Below are 16,453 nucleotides of genomic sequence, written 5' to 3' on the forward strand. Positions count from 1 at the left end.
TTTCATGTATTCATATGTACTACTGATTTATGTAAGAATAAAAAAAAGTTACAATGATAGGTGCACTTACAGGAACAAAGCAATATAGTATCTATAGAATTTGAAGCGCTATTCTTCTCATAAATACTTGGAATCTCAGACCCCAATGTAGGTCAATGGGATCTGTCAGAATTTGGTAAGATCCAATTAAACGTTATCCCTCATAGCTGTCATGACTCTATTCTCAGCGAAAGCCTTGAGGTTAGTGTGAACAGAGCCTATAATTGTTCTATATAGACAAATATAATGATCATCTTGTCAACACTATAAGCTGCGGGTACAGTGGTATTGTAAAGACTGGTTACATTTCTAAAGTATACTGTATATCTACTTTATCTTTGAAGCTATCGTCATGCTGTTTTTTCAGTCTGTTTGACTTTATTTGCTTTTTCTTTAGGGGAATTAAATCATAAGGTGTCCTCACAAGCAACTGAAATGACCGTTCTCAGGAACACTATTTCTGTCTTGGACAAAGAAAAAGATAACCTTCAGGACGTAGTGGATGAGAAGACGGAGCGTGTGGCAGGTTTAGATGAGAACCTGGATCATAAAGTACGTTACAGGACCCTTTCTTTGTGTTTTTTGCTCTGTGGAACCTTTCATGTCTTCTAAGCGTTTTAATAGCTTTTATCTCTTCCAGGAAAAGACTATTACTAACTTAAAGCTGACCCTTTCTGAGCTTGAGGCTACCTTCGAGTAAGTCTGTTCATATAGAAAGTTAATGTGTGTTAAAATATAGCAGCGTTGTTCGCTTACGACAATGTCTTTTTCGTTCTGTTTCTCATATCTACAGATAAATCTGTTTATAACTTATTTATAGATGTATATAAATGGCAGCTGGCAGAAACTATTAGAGAAGAAATCCATTACTAGTATATTGCATCCCTCTTCAGATTCACTAAAATAGTTGTTTATTATGATTATTTATATAGCACCATCTACTTCTCAGCACTTTACATAGCACAATGTAACCGTAAGGCCCCATGCACATGAAGGTATTTTTGCACCCGCAATTCACCCGCAAATCTGCGGGGGGAATTGTGGCCCCATTCATTTCAATGGGCCCATGCACATGATGTGGCCGGTCCGTGCATGGCCCAGGAGCCTGGACCGCAAAAAGAATGGACATGTCTTATTACGGCCGTGTTTTGCCGTCCAGGCTCATAGAAATGAATGCACGTGGCCATGTGCACGGACGCGATTTGCGGGCGAACCGCGGGTGGCACTACGCGGCCGTCCGTCCCGAAAATCACAGCCGTGCATTAGGCCTCATGCACACGAACGTGGTTTGCGTCTGCAATTCAACTGAAAAACTGGATGAATTGCGGACCCATTCACTTCTATGGGCGCATAGACACGACTGTGGTTTTGGTTTACACAGAACGTGTGAGGGCCGCAATTGTGGACTGCAAAAACTCAGGACAAATAATTTTACGGTCCGCAATTGCGGTCAGGCACCATTGAAATGAATGCACAACTTTTGTTTGCATGGTCAGTGATTGCGGACGGCCTGTGGATGACACTCCGCGGCCGTCAGTGCGCGTGATCACGGACCGTGCACATGGCTACGGCTGTGTGCATGAGGCCTTAGACAATTTCTGCCAGATCTGCGATAGCTGCTCCTAACACGGATGCGAACATAGGCACCCTGTTGTAGAGGAGCCTGTCTAGTCAATTTATGCAGTGTGCAGTGATGTATTTAGGGTAACTTCAAGGGTTTTAGAATAGTATAATCCTTTAGCACATATAAACATGATTCAATACTTCACAAAGGAGGAAGAGTGAATCATAATGGTGAAAAATTATCAAAACTGGTGTAAAGGAAAATTGGAGTGTGCTCTATTTTTTTTTTAAAAGAACCTATGGAAAATCTAAGCAGCATACTGATTGGTTGGTATGGGCAACTACTCCACTTTTGCTTTGTATCAGTTTTGATAAATCTACCTCAATGTGTATTAGGGAGCATACACATGAAGTAAACACGACCAAACCCGTGGATATTGTGGGATAGAACTTCAACATGCCCGATGCTTTCTTCCCACGGAAGGTGGTGGCCAGCAGCTTATTCCCCTCTCCCCATTAAAATAAACATGCATTCTCAGTAGAGCATGCATGTTTATGGGAAGAGTTGTGAACAATAAGATCATTGCTGTCACTTTATGAAGACATCTAACATACCTTTCTTTATCTGTTCTTGTCAGGCGTCTTTAATGTGACCCCCAAAAATGTTTAATTGAAAAATTATTGGTGGTTTTCGAGTCATGGCATGCAAACACTAGCTGTAGAATTATGCAAGGTTTTGATAATTTGGCACATGGGTGTGCTCAGAATGTTTTTGTTTTTTTAAGCTTTATTGCATGAGATTTTTTTGGTTTTCTTTTTATAAAGTTCCTTTGTTTAAACATTGATCATTACATAACTAACCTTATTTTGCAGTCAGTTGAAAGATGCTCTGCGTAACAAAGACCGCGAGCTATCCAGCCTTCGCCGCCAACTTGACTCTACCCATTCAGAGCTTACAGAAAATGTAAGATTGAGAGAAATTTCTCTGAAGGAGAATAGGAGATTGCAGGATGACTTGGCCACAATGACTAGAGAAAATCAGGTATAAAAATAGAAAATGGTCTTTTAGACGTAATGGTAATTATTAACAAATCATTGAACTAGTTGTATGTAATAGATCCCTAAATCAAGTTGATTGTTCTTTGTTATACTACCAACAAAAATCACTGGGAGTACTAACCGTAAAATGTAACAGCTCAAATACATCGTTTATTAAGCAAATTAATGGCATATGTGAACACGTCCACCATTGATGCGGTCTGGAGCTGATTGCTTGAGTTCTGACTTTGCAGTCAAGGTAGTGTCACCCGCATCGTCTCTGGACTGCAGGGCATACCCATTTATGCGGCCATAGATGTTACCAGGAAAGCAGTACTGTGGTTAGTCCTTTATACTTGTATACTGTAGGGCTGCTTCCTGCACTGATTGACAGGCTTGCCAACTGGCTGGCTTCCAAGAGGCATTTCAAAAGAGTGGGTGTGTTTGGGGCATGTACATTAAATACCAGCATGGTAAATGGCAATTATGAGCCGCTGCCTGGAATTCATACTACAGTAAGCCACACATTTGTTACTTATTTTCCCCAAATAAGCAACTATTTACTGTTGACCAGCATCCCTGTTTTGACCAGAGTAGCATCCATGCTTAATCAAGCATTTTCATGGGAAATCACATCAGATCGCTGGTAATTAGCTATATAAATCATGGCAGGAGTACAATTCAGAGATAAGTGGGGCAAGGTTCTTTTATGTCTCTTTACATGACCTTTTAATGGTACCTAGTAGACCCTTGGATAGCGAGGCGTGAGTCCATTGCAGAGTCTGCAATAGAGGGGGGGGGTCACACAGGCTGTAGATGGTGAGGAGAGAAACCACATCAGAGTGTGCAGGGGAGGAATCGCACAGGCTGTACTGTATCAGTGCAGATAGGGAGGAGAGCACACACGGCAGAATATGCAGGGGGAAAGAGGCGAGGTCACACAGGCAGAATCAGTGTCTGCATAGTAGAGAGGAGATTATATAGGGGCTGTATTTAAAAGGGGAAAGCAGTACAGGGATGTTTCTGTGCTGATACAACAGAGGTAGTGAACGCAGCAGCATGCTGTAGCCACAGACCTCACATCCAGCATGTATTGCTGGGAGGGACACCACAACATGCAGAATTAAATGGTATTAAACGCTTATTTTTGTAGGCTAAACTGTTAATTCTGAGAATATTGGCATTTGATTTTTCTTTATTTTCAGTATAGCTGAGGAGTAAAGAGTATTGATCAAGTAGTTATACTATAAATCAGTGACTAGGGTTGTCACGATACCAGAATTTGGACTTCGATACTGATACTTCGTATAGTATTGCGATTTCTGATACCAAAACGATACATTGGCAACAGTAATAAAAAAAAAATAAGTTCTTCCATTTTCTGATGTGAGGCACGAGTTGTGATGAATTTTGAATGTGCCTCACATTAAGGCCTAATTCAGACGAGCGTGTTCAGTCCGTGATATACGGTCCGTGTGTCAGCCGCATTTCCCGGACCGAACACACTGCAGGGAGCCGGGCTCCTAGCATCGTAGTTATCTATGACGCTAGGTGTCCCTGCCTCGCTGCGGGACAACTGTCCCGTATTGTAATCATGATTACGACCAGTTCTGTATTAGAAAATCCCCATAAATCACCCCATTTTGAAAACTGCACCCCTCAAGGTATTCGAATCCGCATTCACAAAGTGTATTAACCCTTTAGGAGTTTCACAGGAATTAAAGCAAAGTAGAGGTGAAATTTACAAATTGTATATTTTTTGGCGAGATTCATTTCTAATAAAAAAAAAATTTGTAACACAGAAGGTTTTACCAGAGAAATGCAACTCAATATTTTATTGCCCAGATTCTGCCGTTTTTAGAAATATCCCACATGTGGCCCTAGTGTGATAATGGACTGAAACAGCGGCCTCAGAAGCTTTTTTTTTTGAGAATATATTTTAGGCACCTTGTCAGGTTTGAAGAGGTCTTGTGGTGCCAAAACAGTGGAAACACCCCAAAAGTTACCCCATTTTGGAAACTACACCTCTCAAGGAATTTATCTAAGGGTATAGTTAGCACTTTGACCACACAGGTTTTTCGCTAAATATATTGGAATTTGTTTGTGAAAATTAAAATGACTTTTTTTCTGAAAAAACATAGAAATTTTTATTTTTTACAAGACATAAAGGAAAAAAAGAACCACAACATTTGTAAAGCAATATCTCCCGATTACGGCAATATCCCATGTGTGGTAATAAACTGCTGATTGGACCCATGGCAGCGCTCAGAAGGGAAGGAGCGCCATTTGGATTTTTGAGTACGGATTTTGCTGGATTGGTTTTCGGTGCCATGTCGCGTTTGTAACGCCCTAGAGGGACCAAAACAGTGGAAACCCCCCAAAAGTGACCCCATTTTGGAAAGTACACCTCTCAAGGAATTTTTCTAGGAGTATAGTGAACATTTAGACCCCACAGTTTTTTTTGCAGAATTTATTATTTCCACTAAAATGTAAAATTTTCTCATTTTCACAAGGGATAAAGGAGAAAAAATCAAACAATTTTTGTAAAGCAATTTTTCCCGAGTACGGAAATACCCCACATGTGGTCATCGATTTTTTTTATTTTTTTTTATTATTATTATTATTAGAAATGAATTAACCCTTTCAGGACTGATCCATTTTTTGCTTTCTTATTTTCATTTTTCACTCTCCGCCTTCCAAGAGCCATAACTTTTTTTCTTTTTCCATCAATAGAGTGGTGTGGGGGCTTATTTCTTGCGGGAGGAGTTGTACTTTCTATTGACACCAATTAAAGTACCATAAAATGTACTGGGAAACTGAAAAAAAATTATTTGCGGGCTGAAATTGGAAAAAATCTGATTCCATTTTTTGGGGGTTTCGTTTTTACAGCTTTCGCCGTGCGGTAAAAACTAAAACTACTTTATTCTGCGGTTCAATACAATTACGGTGATACAAAAAAAAAAACGATATAAATTTGGTATTATACTACTTTTACAAAGAAAAATCTATTGGTTAAAATAAAAATTGTTTTGTTTAACCAAATTCTGAGAGCCGTAACTTTTTTATTTTTCGGTTGATTGAGCAGTGGGAGGTCTTATTTTTGCGGGACGAGCTGTAGTTTTTATTGGTACCAATTTTTGGTACATAAAAAGTGATCAAAAGGTTGTATTTCATTTTTTATTTTTTTTGAGAGCTAAGGTGACAAAAAAAACAGCGATTTTTGGCGGTTTAAATTATGTTTTTTACAGTGTTCACTGTGCGAGTTAAGTAATGGTATATTTTAATAGTTTGGCCTTTTACGGACGTAGCAATACCAATTTTGTTTCTTTTTTTACATTACTTTAGAAGAGAAATGGGAAAAGTTTTGGGGTTTTTTTTAACTTAAAAAAAAAAATTCTCACTACTAAAAACTTTAATTCTTCTACACATAGTTACATAGTTAGTACAGCTGAAAAAAGACACATGTCCATCAAGTTCAACCAAGGGATGAGAAAAGGGAAGGGAAATATTTCTACACATAGGAGCTAATACTTTTTTGTTCTAGGAAATTATCTAAGCCTTTTTTAAAGCCATCTACTGTCCCTGCTGTGACCAGCTCCTGCGGTAGGCTATTCCATAGATTCACAGTTCTCACGGTAAAGAAGGCTTGTCGCCTCTGCAGGTTGAACCTTTTTTTCTCCAGACGGAGGGAGTGCCCCCTTGTTTTTTGAGGGGGTTTTACAAGGAACAGGATTTCACCATATTTTTTGTATGTGCCATTAACCCCTTAAGGACGCAGCCTAGTTTGGGCCTTAAGGCTCAGAGCCCATTTTTCAAATCTGACATATTTCACTTTATGTGGTAATAACGTCGGAATGCTTAAACCTATCCAAGCGATTCTGAGATTGTTTTCTCGTGACACTTTGGGCTTCATGTTCGTGGTAAAATTTGGTCGATATATTCAGTCTTTATTTGTGAAAAATTGCAAAATTTAGAGAAAATTTACAAAAAATAGCATTTTTCAGAATTTAAATGCATCTGCTTGTAAAACAGACGGTTATACCACCCAAAATAGTTACTAGTTCAGATTTCCCATATGTCTACTTTAGATTGGCATCGTTTTTTGAACATTATTTTATTTTTCTTGGACGTTACAAGGTTTAGAACATAAACAACAATTTCTCATATTCTTAAGAAAATTTCAAAAGCCTTTTTTTGAAGGTGCCAGTTCAGTTCTGAAGTGGATTTGAGGGGCCTATGTATTAGAAACCCCCATAAAACACCCCATTTTAAAAACTAGACCCCTCAAAGTATTCAAAACAGCATATAGAAAGTTTTTTAACCCTTCAGGCATTTCACAGGAATTAAAGCAAAGTGGAAATGAAATTTGCAAATTTAATTTTTTCTGCTGAATTTCAATTTTATTCAATTTTTTTTAGTAACAGAGAAGGTTTTACCAGAGAAACACTACTAAATATGTATTGTCCAGATTCTGCAGTTTTTAGAAATGTCCCACATGTGTCTCTAGTGCGCTCGTGGACTAAAACACAAGCCCTAGAAGCAAAGAAGCGCCTAGTGCATTTTGAGGCCTCTTTTTTATTAGAATATATTTTAGGCAGCATGCCAGGTTTGAAGAGGCGTTGAGGTATCAAAACAATGGAAACCCACCAGAAGTGACCCCATTTTGGAAATTACACCCCTCAAGGAATTCATTTATGGTTTTTGTTATCATTTTGACCACACAGTTTTTTCACAGCACCTATTTGAATTGGGCTGTGAAATGAAAAAAATGATATTTTTTCCAATAAAATGTCATTTTTGATCAAATTTTCTTATTTTCACAGGGAACAACATACCCCATTTTGTTGCCCAATTTGTCCTTAGTGCGGCAATACCCCATTTGTGGTGATAAACTGCCGTTTGGGCCCATGGGAGGGCTCAGAAGGAAAGGAGCGCTATGTGTTTGTTGGAGTCCAGATTTTGCTGGATTGGTTTTCGGGTGCCATGTCGCATTTGCAGAGCCCCAGAGGTATCAAAGCAATGGAAACCCACCAGAAGTGACCCCATTTTGGAAACTACACCCCTCAAGGAATTCATTTATGGTTTTTGTTATCATTTTGACCGCACAGGTTTTTCACAGCACCTATTTGAATTGGGCTGTGAAATGAAAAAAATGATATTTTTTCCAATAAGATGTCATTTTTGATCAAAATTTCTTATTTTCACAAGGAACAACATACCCCATTTTGTTGCCCAATTTGTCCTTAGTGCGGCAATACCCCATTTGTGGTGATAAACTGCCGTTTGGGCCCATGGGAGGGCTCAGACGGAAAGGAGCGCTATGTGTTTGTTGGAGTCCAGATTTTGCTGGATTGGTTTTCGGGTGCCATGTTGCATTTGCAGAGCCCCAGAGGTATCAAAGCAATGGAAACCCACCAGAAGTGACCCCATTTTGGAAACTACACCCCTCAAGGAATTCATTTATGGTTTTTGTTATCATTTTGACCGCACAGTTTTTTCACAGCACCTATTTGAATTGGGCTGTGAAATGAAAAAAATGATATTTTTTCCAATAAGATGTCATTTTTGATCAAAATTTCTTATTTTCACAAGGAACAACATACCCCATTTTGTTGCCCAATTTGTCCTTAGTGCGGCAATACCCCACTTGTGGTGATAAACTGCCCTTTGGGCCCATGGGAGGGCTCAGAAGGAAAGGACCACCATTTGGCCTACTGGAGCTTTTCTGGTGCTAAGTCATGTGTGCAGAAGCCCCTGAGGTACCAGTACAGTTGAAACCCCCGAGAAGTGACCCCATTTTAAAAACTACACCCCTTAAGACATTCATCTAGAGGTGTAGTGAGCATTTTGACCCCACAGGTACTGTGTAAAAGATAATGCGCAGCAGATGGTGCAGTGTGAGATTTGCAATTTTATATATGTATATGCCATTTCAGTGTCCAATATAGTGTGCCCAGCATGCGCCACCGGAGATATACACCCCTTAAATTGTAATGTGGGTTCTCCTGGGTACGACAATACCCTACATGTGGCTGTTATCAGCTGCCTGGGCATACGGCAGGGCTCAGAAGGGAAAGATGAGGGGGGTAAGCTGTGCGGAGTGCATCACGGTAAATTAAAAATCAAGGGATGTATGATACATTTTAAAACAATCTTTTATACAGAGCCCTGGTTTTTCGGGACACGTGTCACATTGGTATATTGTGTTCTTCCTTATCCCCCTCTTATAGCAGACTCTGCACCTCTTTTGACTCTTTCCCTTTCCACCGGTTTGGGGACCTTCTCCTGGAAAGTGTTGCCCTGGTACGATGCGTGTGGCCTCGCTTCCAGAAGTACTGGGTGCCCCCCCTTCCTGGTCCCTAAAGATTAGATCTTGAAATTCCAGGAAAGTTCCCCTCTGGCCTGCACATCGACGTAGCACATACGCATTGTACAAAGCCATCTGTATGATGTGCCCGGCCAGCTTCTTATACCACACCGCATGGCGCTGTAGGGCTTCAGGACTTGATTTGACAAGTCCATCCCTCCCATGTACCTATTGTAGTCCAGGATGCAGTCTGGTTTGGGGGTGGCCTTTCCTTCATATATCCTAAACCTGTAGGTATACCCTGATGCACTCTCGCACAGCTTATACATCTTCACGCCATACCTTGCCCTCTTACCTGGCAGGTACTGGCGGAATTGAACCCTCCCTTTAAAATGTACCAGGGACTCATCAATAGAAAAACACTTCTCGGGGGTGTATGCTTGGGAAAACCGGGCACTGGAACGGTCTAATAGGGGTCTCCGTTTATACAAACGGTCAAAACTGGGGTCATCTCGGAGTGGGCACGGCTCATTATCAGTATAATGTAAGAAGCGAAGTATTGCCTCATTTATTTATTTTTTTAGGTTCCAGTTCATTTCTGAAGTTGCTTTGAGGGGCCCATATATTAGAAACCCCTATCAAACACCCCATTTTAGAAACTAGACCCCTCAAAGTATTCACAACAGCATTTAGAAAGTTTATGAACCCTTTAGGTGTTTCACAGAAATTTAGAGCAAAGTAGAGGTGAAATTTACTCTTTTTATACCATTTTTTTTATAACACAAAAGGATTTAGCAGAGAAACGCAACTTAATACGTATTGCCCAGATTCTGCAGTTTAGAGAAATATCCCACATGTGGCCCTAGTGCGGTAATGGACTGAAGCACCGGCCTCCGAAGCAAAGGAGCACCTAGCGGATTTTGAGCCCTCTTTTTTATTAGGCACCATGTCCGGTTTGAAGAGGTCTTGTGGTGCCAAAACATTGGAAACCCCCCAAAAGTGACCCCAATTTGGAAACTAGACCCCTTGAGGAATCCATTGTAGTTTTCTTGGGGTGCATGCGGCTTTTTGATCAGTTTTTATTCCATTTTTAGGTGGCGTGGTGACTAATAAACAGCAATTCTACTATTGTTTTTGTATACTTTTTTTTTTACAGCGTTCACCGTGCGCTATAAATGATATATTAACTTTATTCTGCGGGGCGATACGATTACGGCGATACCAGATGTTTATAGTTTTTTTTTATGTCTTATGGCGTTTGCACAATAAAATACGTTTTGTAAACAATCATTCACTTTTTGTGTTACCTTATTCTAAGAGCCAGAACTTTTTTATTTTTCAATCAATAAAGCCGTGCGAGGACTTATTTTTTGCGTAACGAACTGTATTTTCCATCAGTACCATTTTTAGGTACATGCGACTTTTTGATCTCTTTTTATTCCATTTTTTGGGAGGTGAAGTGACCAAACAATTGTGATTGTGGTACGGTTTATTAATATTTTTTTTTACGGCGTTCACCGTGCGGGATAAATAACAAAATAATTTTGTAGTTCAGGCCGTTACGGACGCGGCGATACCAATTATGTATAGTTTATTTGTTTGTTTATATATTTTTATTAATAATAAAGGACTGATAAGGGAAAAAGTGGGACTTTTACTTTTATTACTTTTAAAACTTTTATTTTCTTATTTTTACACAACTTTTTTTAACTTTTTTTTAACTTTATTACTTTGTCCCACTAGGGGACTTGAGGGCAGGAGGCCCTGATCGCTATTCTAATACACTGCACTACATGCGTAGTGCAGTGTATTAGAACTGTCAGCTACTCGCTGACAGCAAGCATAGTGGGTCCTGACGTTGTCAGGACCCACTAGGCTTCCGTCTATGGCATAGCCGGACGCCATTGTTTGGTGTCCGGTTGCCATAGTCACCATCGCCGGCCGCTATCGCGTAGCAGGCCGGCGATGGCAGCTTAACCCCTAAAAAGCCGCGATCTCTATAGAACGCGGCTTTTAAGGGGTTAATCAGCGGGGACACAGCGATCGGTCCCCGCTGTAGGAGCTGTGACAGCTGCTGAACAAGACAGCAGCGTCACAGCTCCTGTATGTGTCGGGAGGACGGCCGAAACGGCCGTTACTCCCGTGACGTACTATTACGGCATGGAGCGCGAACGATACAGCTGCCATGACGTAATAGTACGTCAAGGAGCGGGAAGGGGTTAATATATTTATATAAGTTAATCATGTCCCCCCTTAGTCATCTTTTTTCAAGGCTAAATAGGTTTAATTCTTTCAATCTTTCCTCATAACTTAAATTCTCCATGCCCCTAATTAGCTTCGTTGCTCTTCTTTGTATTTTTTCCAACTCCAGGGCATCCTTTCTATGAACTGGAGCCCAGAACTGAACTGCATATTCTAGATGAGGCCTCACTAATGCTTTGTAAAGTGGCAATATTACATCCCTGTCCCGTGAGTCCATGCCTCTTTTAATACACGACAATATCCTGCTGGCCTTTGAAGCAGCTGATTGACACTGCATGCTGTTATTTAGTTTATGATTTACAAGTACACCCAGATCCTTCTCAACAAGTGACTTCCCCAGTGTAGCTCCCCCTAGGACATATGATGCATGCAGGTTGTTGGTACCCAGATGCATAACTTTACATTTATCTACATTAAACTTCATCTGCCAAGTGGACGCCCAAACACTCAGTTTGTTTAAATCTGCCTGCAATTCATGAACATCTTCCATAGACTGAACTATATTACATAGCTTGGTGTCATCATTAGTCTCCTTAGGGGACTTGAACCAGCGATAATTGGATCGCTGGTACAATATACTGCAATATTAATGTATTGCAGTGTATTGTTATTTTTACAGGCTTCTGTAACAGCACGATCGCTGTTCCTGTCCGTTAGTCCCTGGTGTCAGCTGTAATACACAGCTGACACCCGCAGCGTAACAGAGCGGGCTCAGCACGTGAGCCCGCTCCATACATCAACCCCCGCCCCATGACGTGCAATTAAGTTATAGTGCGCAAAGGGTTTAATGCACAGCAGATGGTTCAAAGTGAATATTGCAATTTTTCACTGATATGCCATTTTAGTGCATAATATGTTGTGCCCAGTTTGGGCCACTGACGGCAAATACCTCATAAAACGTTAAGCGGGTTCTCCAGAGTATGGTGATGACATATATGTTGGCGCAAACGGCTGTTTGGGTACGCTGTAGGGCTCAGAAGGGAGGGAGCGCCATTTTGTTTTTGCAGTGCAGATATTGCTTGGTAATAGTTCTGTTTGGGGTTTTACTGGTGTTTAAGTTTATAATGTGGGGGGCATGTGTAATCTGTGCGGAGAACATCAGGGCATAATAAGAGGGTATAAAAATGCGGTAAATTAATAATAATTCATAGATGTGTCGCCGGTGTCGCACTGATAAATGGTGTTGGATGTTACCCGCTTTTAGAAAACACTGCACGTTTTGCATCGCCATATTCTGAGAACCAGAACTTCTTTATTTTTTCACCACCAGAGCTGTGTGAGGGCTTATTTGTTGCGGGACAATTAGTAGTTTTCACTGGTGCCATTTTGGGGTACATGTGATTTTTTGAACACTTTTATTCAATTTTTTTGCAAGCCGGGTGAACAAAAACCAGCAATTCTGACAATATTTTTTAGTTATTTTTTTTGCGGCGTTCACCGTGCGCTATAAATGACAACTTTACTTTATTTGCAGGTCGATACGATTACGGCGATACCATATGTATATAGTTTCTTTGTTTTTCAGCGTTTCCGCAATAAAATAATTTTTTTATAAAATAATTTTTTTATAAAATAATTTATTTTCTGTCACCATATTCTGAGAAGCATAACTTTTTTATTTTTTAGTCAAAAAAAGCTGTGTAAGGGCTTGTTTTTTGCGGGACAGGTTGTAATTTTTATCGGTACTATTTTGGGGTACATGCGACTTTTTAATCACTTTTTATTCTCTATTTTGGGAGGGGTGGTGACCAAAAAATAGCGATTCTGGTGTAGTTTTTTTATTGATTTTTTTTTTTGGGGTGTTCGTCGTGCGGGAAAAATAACATTATAGTTTTATAATTGGGGTCGTTACGAACGCGGTGATACCAGATATGTGCACTTTTTTTAACATGTTCATTTTTTTCCTATAATGAAAGTCTTATAGGAAATAAAATGCATTTTTTGTTTATGTAACTTATAACTTTAATTTTTTTTAAACATTTTTGTTACCTTTTTTTTAACTTTTTTTTACTTGTCCCACTAGGGGACATATAGACTTGCAGCTTTGATCACTGCTAGAGTACATTACACTACCTACGTAGTGTAATGTATTCTAACTGTCATTGTGGCGTGACAGTCACACTGACAGGAAGCCTAGGAGGATCGGCCGGAGGCTGCTCCTCCGAGGCTTCCGTACATGGCAACCCGGAGGCCATTGTCTGGCCTCCGATTGCCACAACAAGCATCGGCAAGCCCCCACAATCACTTCGTGGGGGCTGCCGATGTGCTTCAAACTACTTAAATGCGGCTTCGATCGCAATCGGTCGCCGCATTTATGGGGTTAAATGCCGAAATCAGCGGCGATGGTCCGCTGATCGGCAAGACTGGAGTGTCGGCTGTCGGGGACAGCTGACCTCCCGGTTCCCGGACACTATCCATTAAGACAGTGTGCGCCGGGAACTACTCCGCAACTGTACGTCCTAGTGCGGGAAGCAAACCCTCTCCAGGACGTACAGTTGCGGCGCAGCGCGGGAAGAGGTTAAATTCATCACACCTTGGGCCTCACATTAATAAGTGAAACGTTTTTATTTAATTTTTTATAGCCTACACATCATAAATGACGCAAAAAAATTGTTGTGCAGGTTATTACGGCCGCGCCAATACCGAATATGTGTATATTTTATGTATTGAGTCTTATTTTAATGTTTATTGTAAAAAAAAATGTGTATGTGTATTTTTTTTAAATTTAACATTTACTTTTGTTTTTATTTTTAAACTTTAATGTACTGGCATATATCTATATACGGATAGTACACAGGCAGTTGTTAGGAAAACCAAAGCATGCCCTAACAACAGGAAATATGGTAAGACAGCCTTGGGGTCCTTCAATGTACCCTCTGCCCATATATGGTATGTCCCTCAATCGCATCACAGGAATTCCCTGTGACGTGATCCAAGGGGCATCCCCCTTCTCATTTACCCCTTGAATGCTGCAGTCCGCTGTGATCGCAGCATTCAAGGGAATAGCGGCAGAGATGAGAGGTTTCTCTGATCTCTGCCATTAGAGCGGGGCTGCGGCTGTGTAATACAGCCATAAGCTCGCTCCTGACAACAAGTGCGTGCGCGGTCAGCATGAGGTGATGCTGCTGGCACTGCACTAATGAGCGCAGGCACTGAAGACAGAACATAGGGGTGTTTTGCAGTGCGCCCGCCATTTTCTGTCTTTAGTGCCGCTGCTCATTAGTGCAGCGCTGATCGCATCGCATCATGCTGACCGCGCGCACACTTGTCAGGACTCGGGAACGGGGCAATGGCTGTATTACACAGCCGCAGCCCCGCTCTCATACATTCATGTGTTACAATGCTAAGCTGTGCGTCGGCACAGCTTGGTATCGAAATACATGAAGTAACTGTATCGAACCGTTTGAGGGTGCAAGGTATCGAAACCGTATTGAAGTTTCGATGCATCCTGCATCCCTATCAGTGACGTCCAATTGTTCAGCTGCTGCCACTATTGGAATTTGTATGCAGATTTACAATTTGACTTTCTTTTTTAAGGAAATGTATCATCGATATTTTTTAGTAATTAACCCCTTCCCGACATCCGCCGTATATATACTGCGCTGTCGGGCAGGGCTTCCCGCAAAGCGCAGTACCATTACGTTGCGGTGATAGTTCGGGCTTAGGAGCTGAGCCCGCACCATCACCGCCGGGTGCCAGCTGTATATTACACCTGGCACCCTGATGTACCGTCCATGACCGCAAGCTAGCATCCGATCCGGCCAATTAAACCCTCAGATGCTGTGCTCAATAGAGGTTGCAGCATGTGAGGGGTTTTTAGCCATCGGCACCCCAGCAACGTGATCGCTGGGTTTGCAGCGTAGTGCAATGTATTAGAACATCAATCAAACCGTTGGACCTTCAAGTCCCCTAGTGGGTCTAAAGAAAAGTAAAAATAAAAGTTGTAAAAAATATAATAAAAGTTTCAAGTAATAAAATAAAACACAATCGCCCTTTCTCCCTTATCAAGTTATTTATTATTGAAAAATAATAATAAACCATACATATTTGATATCGCCACGTCCGTAACGACCTAAACTATAAAAATATTATGTTATTTGTCCAGCGCATTGAACGCCGTAAAAAAAACTAAAAAATACTGCCAGAAATGCTGTTTTTTTGGTCACTTTGTCTTCCAAAAATTGAAATAAAAATTGATCAAAAAGTCGCATGTATCCATAAATGGTACCTATAAAAACTATAGCTCGTCTCGCAAAAAACAAGCCCTCATACAGCTCCATCGACTAAAAAATTTAAGTTATAGCTCTTACAATATGGCGACAGAAAAAATACATTCTTTTTACAAACTGCAAAAAGTTGTAAAACATAAAAAAGTGCTATAAGTAAGGTATCGCCACAATCGTACTGACACACAGAATAAAGTTAACATGTAATTTGACGCGTGGTGAACGCTATATAAAAATAACTATGCCAGAATTGCTGTTTTTTGGTTACCTTGCCCTCTTACCACTACGGCTATGAAAAAGTCAAATTAGTTTAGGCTCCAATAAGTCAGGAAATAAAAAATACGCAGTTGTGCCAGCCCGAGGGGAACATTACTTCTGTTTCAAGAGGCGATTTATCAAATGAAATACCAGCAATACTCAAACAAAACTACTACCGAGCAAATCCACGTTTCAAAAGCTACATGGAGCTACCTCCCCTCTGAACCCTACAGCGTGCCCAAACAGCAGTTTACTTCCACATATATGGCATCGCCATACCCGGGAGAACCCTCTTAACATTTTTTGGGGTGTGTCTCCAGTAGCATAAGCTGGGCACGACATATTTCCCACTGAAATGTCACATCTAGGGAAAAATTTAAATTTTTTACTTTGCACCATCCGCAGTGCAATCATTTATGGAAAAGACCTGCGGAGTGAAAATGCTCTTTACACCCCTTAATAAATTCCTTGAGGGGTGTAGTTTCCAAAATGGGGTCACTACTCGGGTTTCTTTTATTATTTCACATCAGAGCCCTGCAATTGTGAACCAATACTGTGTAAGTTGCCAAATTAGGCCTCAACTTCACATGGTACTCTTTCACTACTGGAGTCCTGTAGATAGTCCAGGCAAAAGATTAGGGCCACATGTAGGGTGTTTTTAAAACCGGGAAACACAGCATAATAATTAGAGAGCTGTCGTGTTATGGTGGCACAAGCTGGGCACCACATATTGGCATATCTATGGAAAAAAATTTACAAC

General features: G+C 40.7%; 1 protein-coding gene across 1 annotated transcript in view; it reads left to right on the top strand.

Moving 5' to 3' along the window:
- CEP135 (centrosomal protein 135) overlaps positions 1-16,453 on the top strand; it is a 90,050-nt gene that overhangs the window by 60,967 nt on the left and 12,630 nt on the right. The window contains exons 17-19 of the mRNA XM_075859930.1: positions 437-591; positions 680-735; positions 2,476-2,644. Coding sequence (XP_075716045.1) covers positions 437-591; positions 680-735; positions 2,476-2,644 — 380 coding nt within the window. The remainder of the gene's footprint in view (positions 1-436; positions 592-679; positions 736-2,475; positions 2,645-16,453) is intronic.

The sequence above is a fragment of the Rhinoderma darwinii genome, chromosome 1, assembly GCF_050947455.1.
Source record: "Rhinoderma darwinii isolate aRhiDar2 chromosome 1, aRhiDar2.hap1, whole genome shotgun sequence".
NCBI lineage: Eukaryota > Metazoa > Chordata > Amphibia > Anura > Rhinodermatidae > Rhinoderma > Rhinoderma darwinii.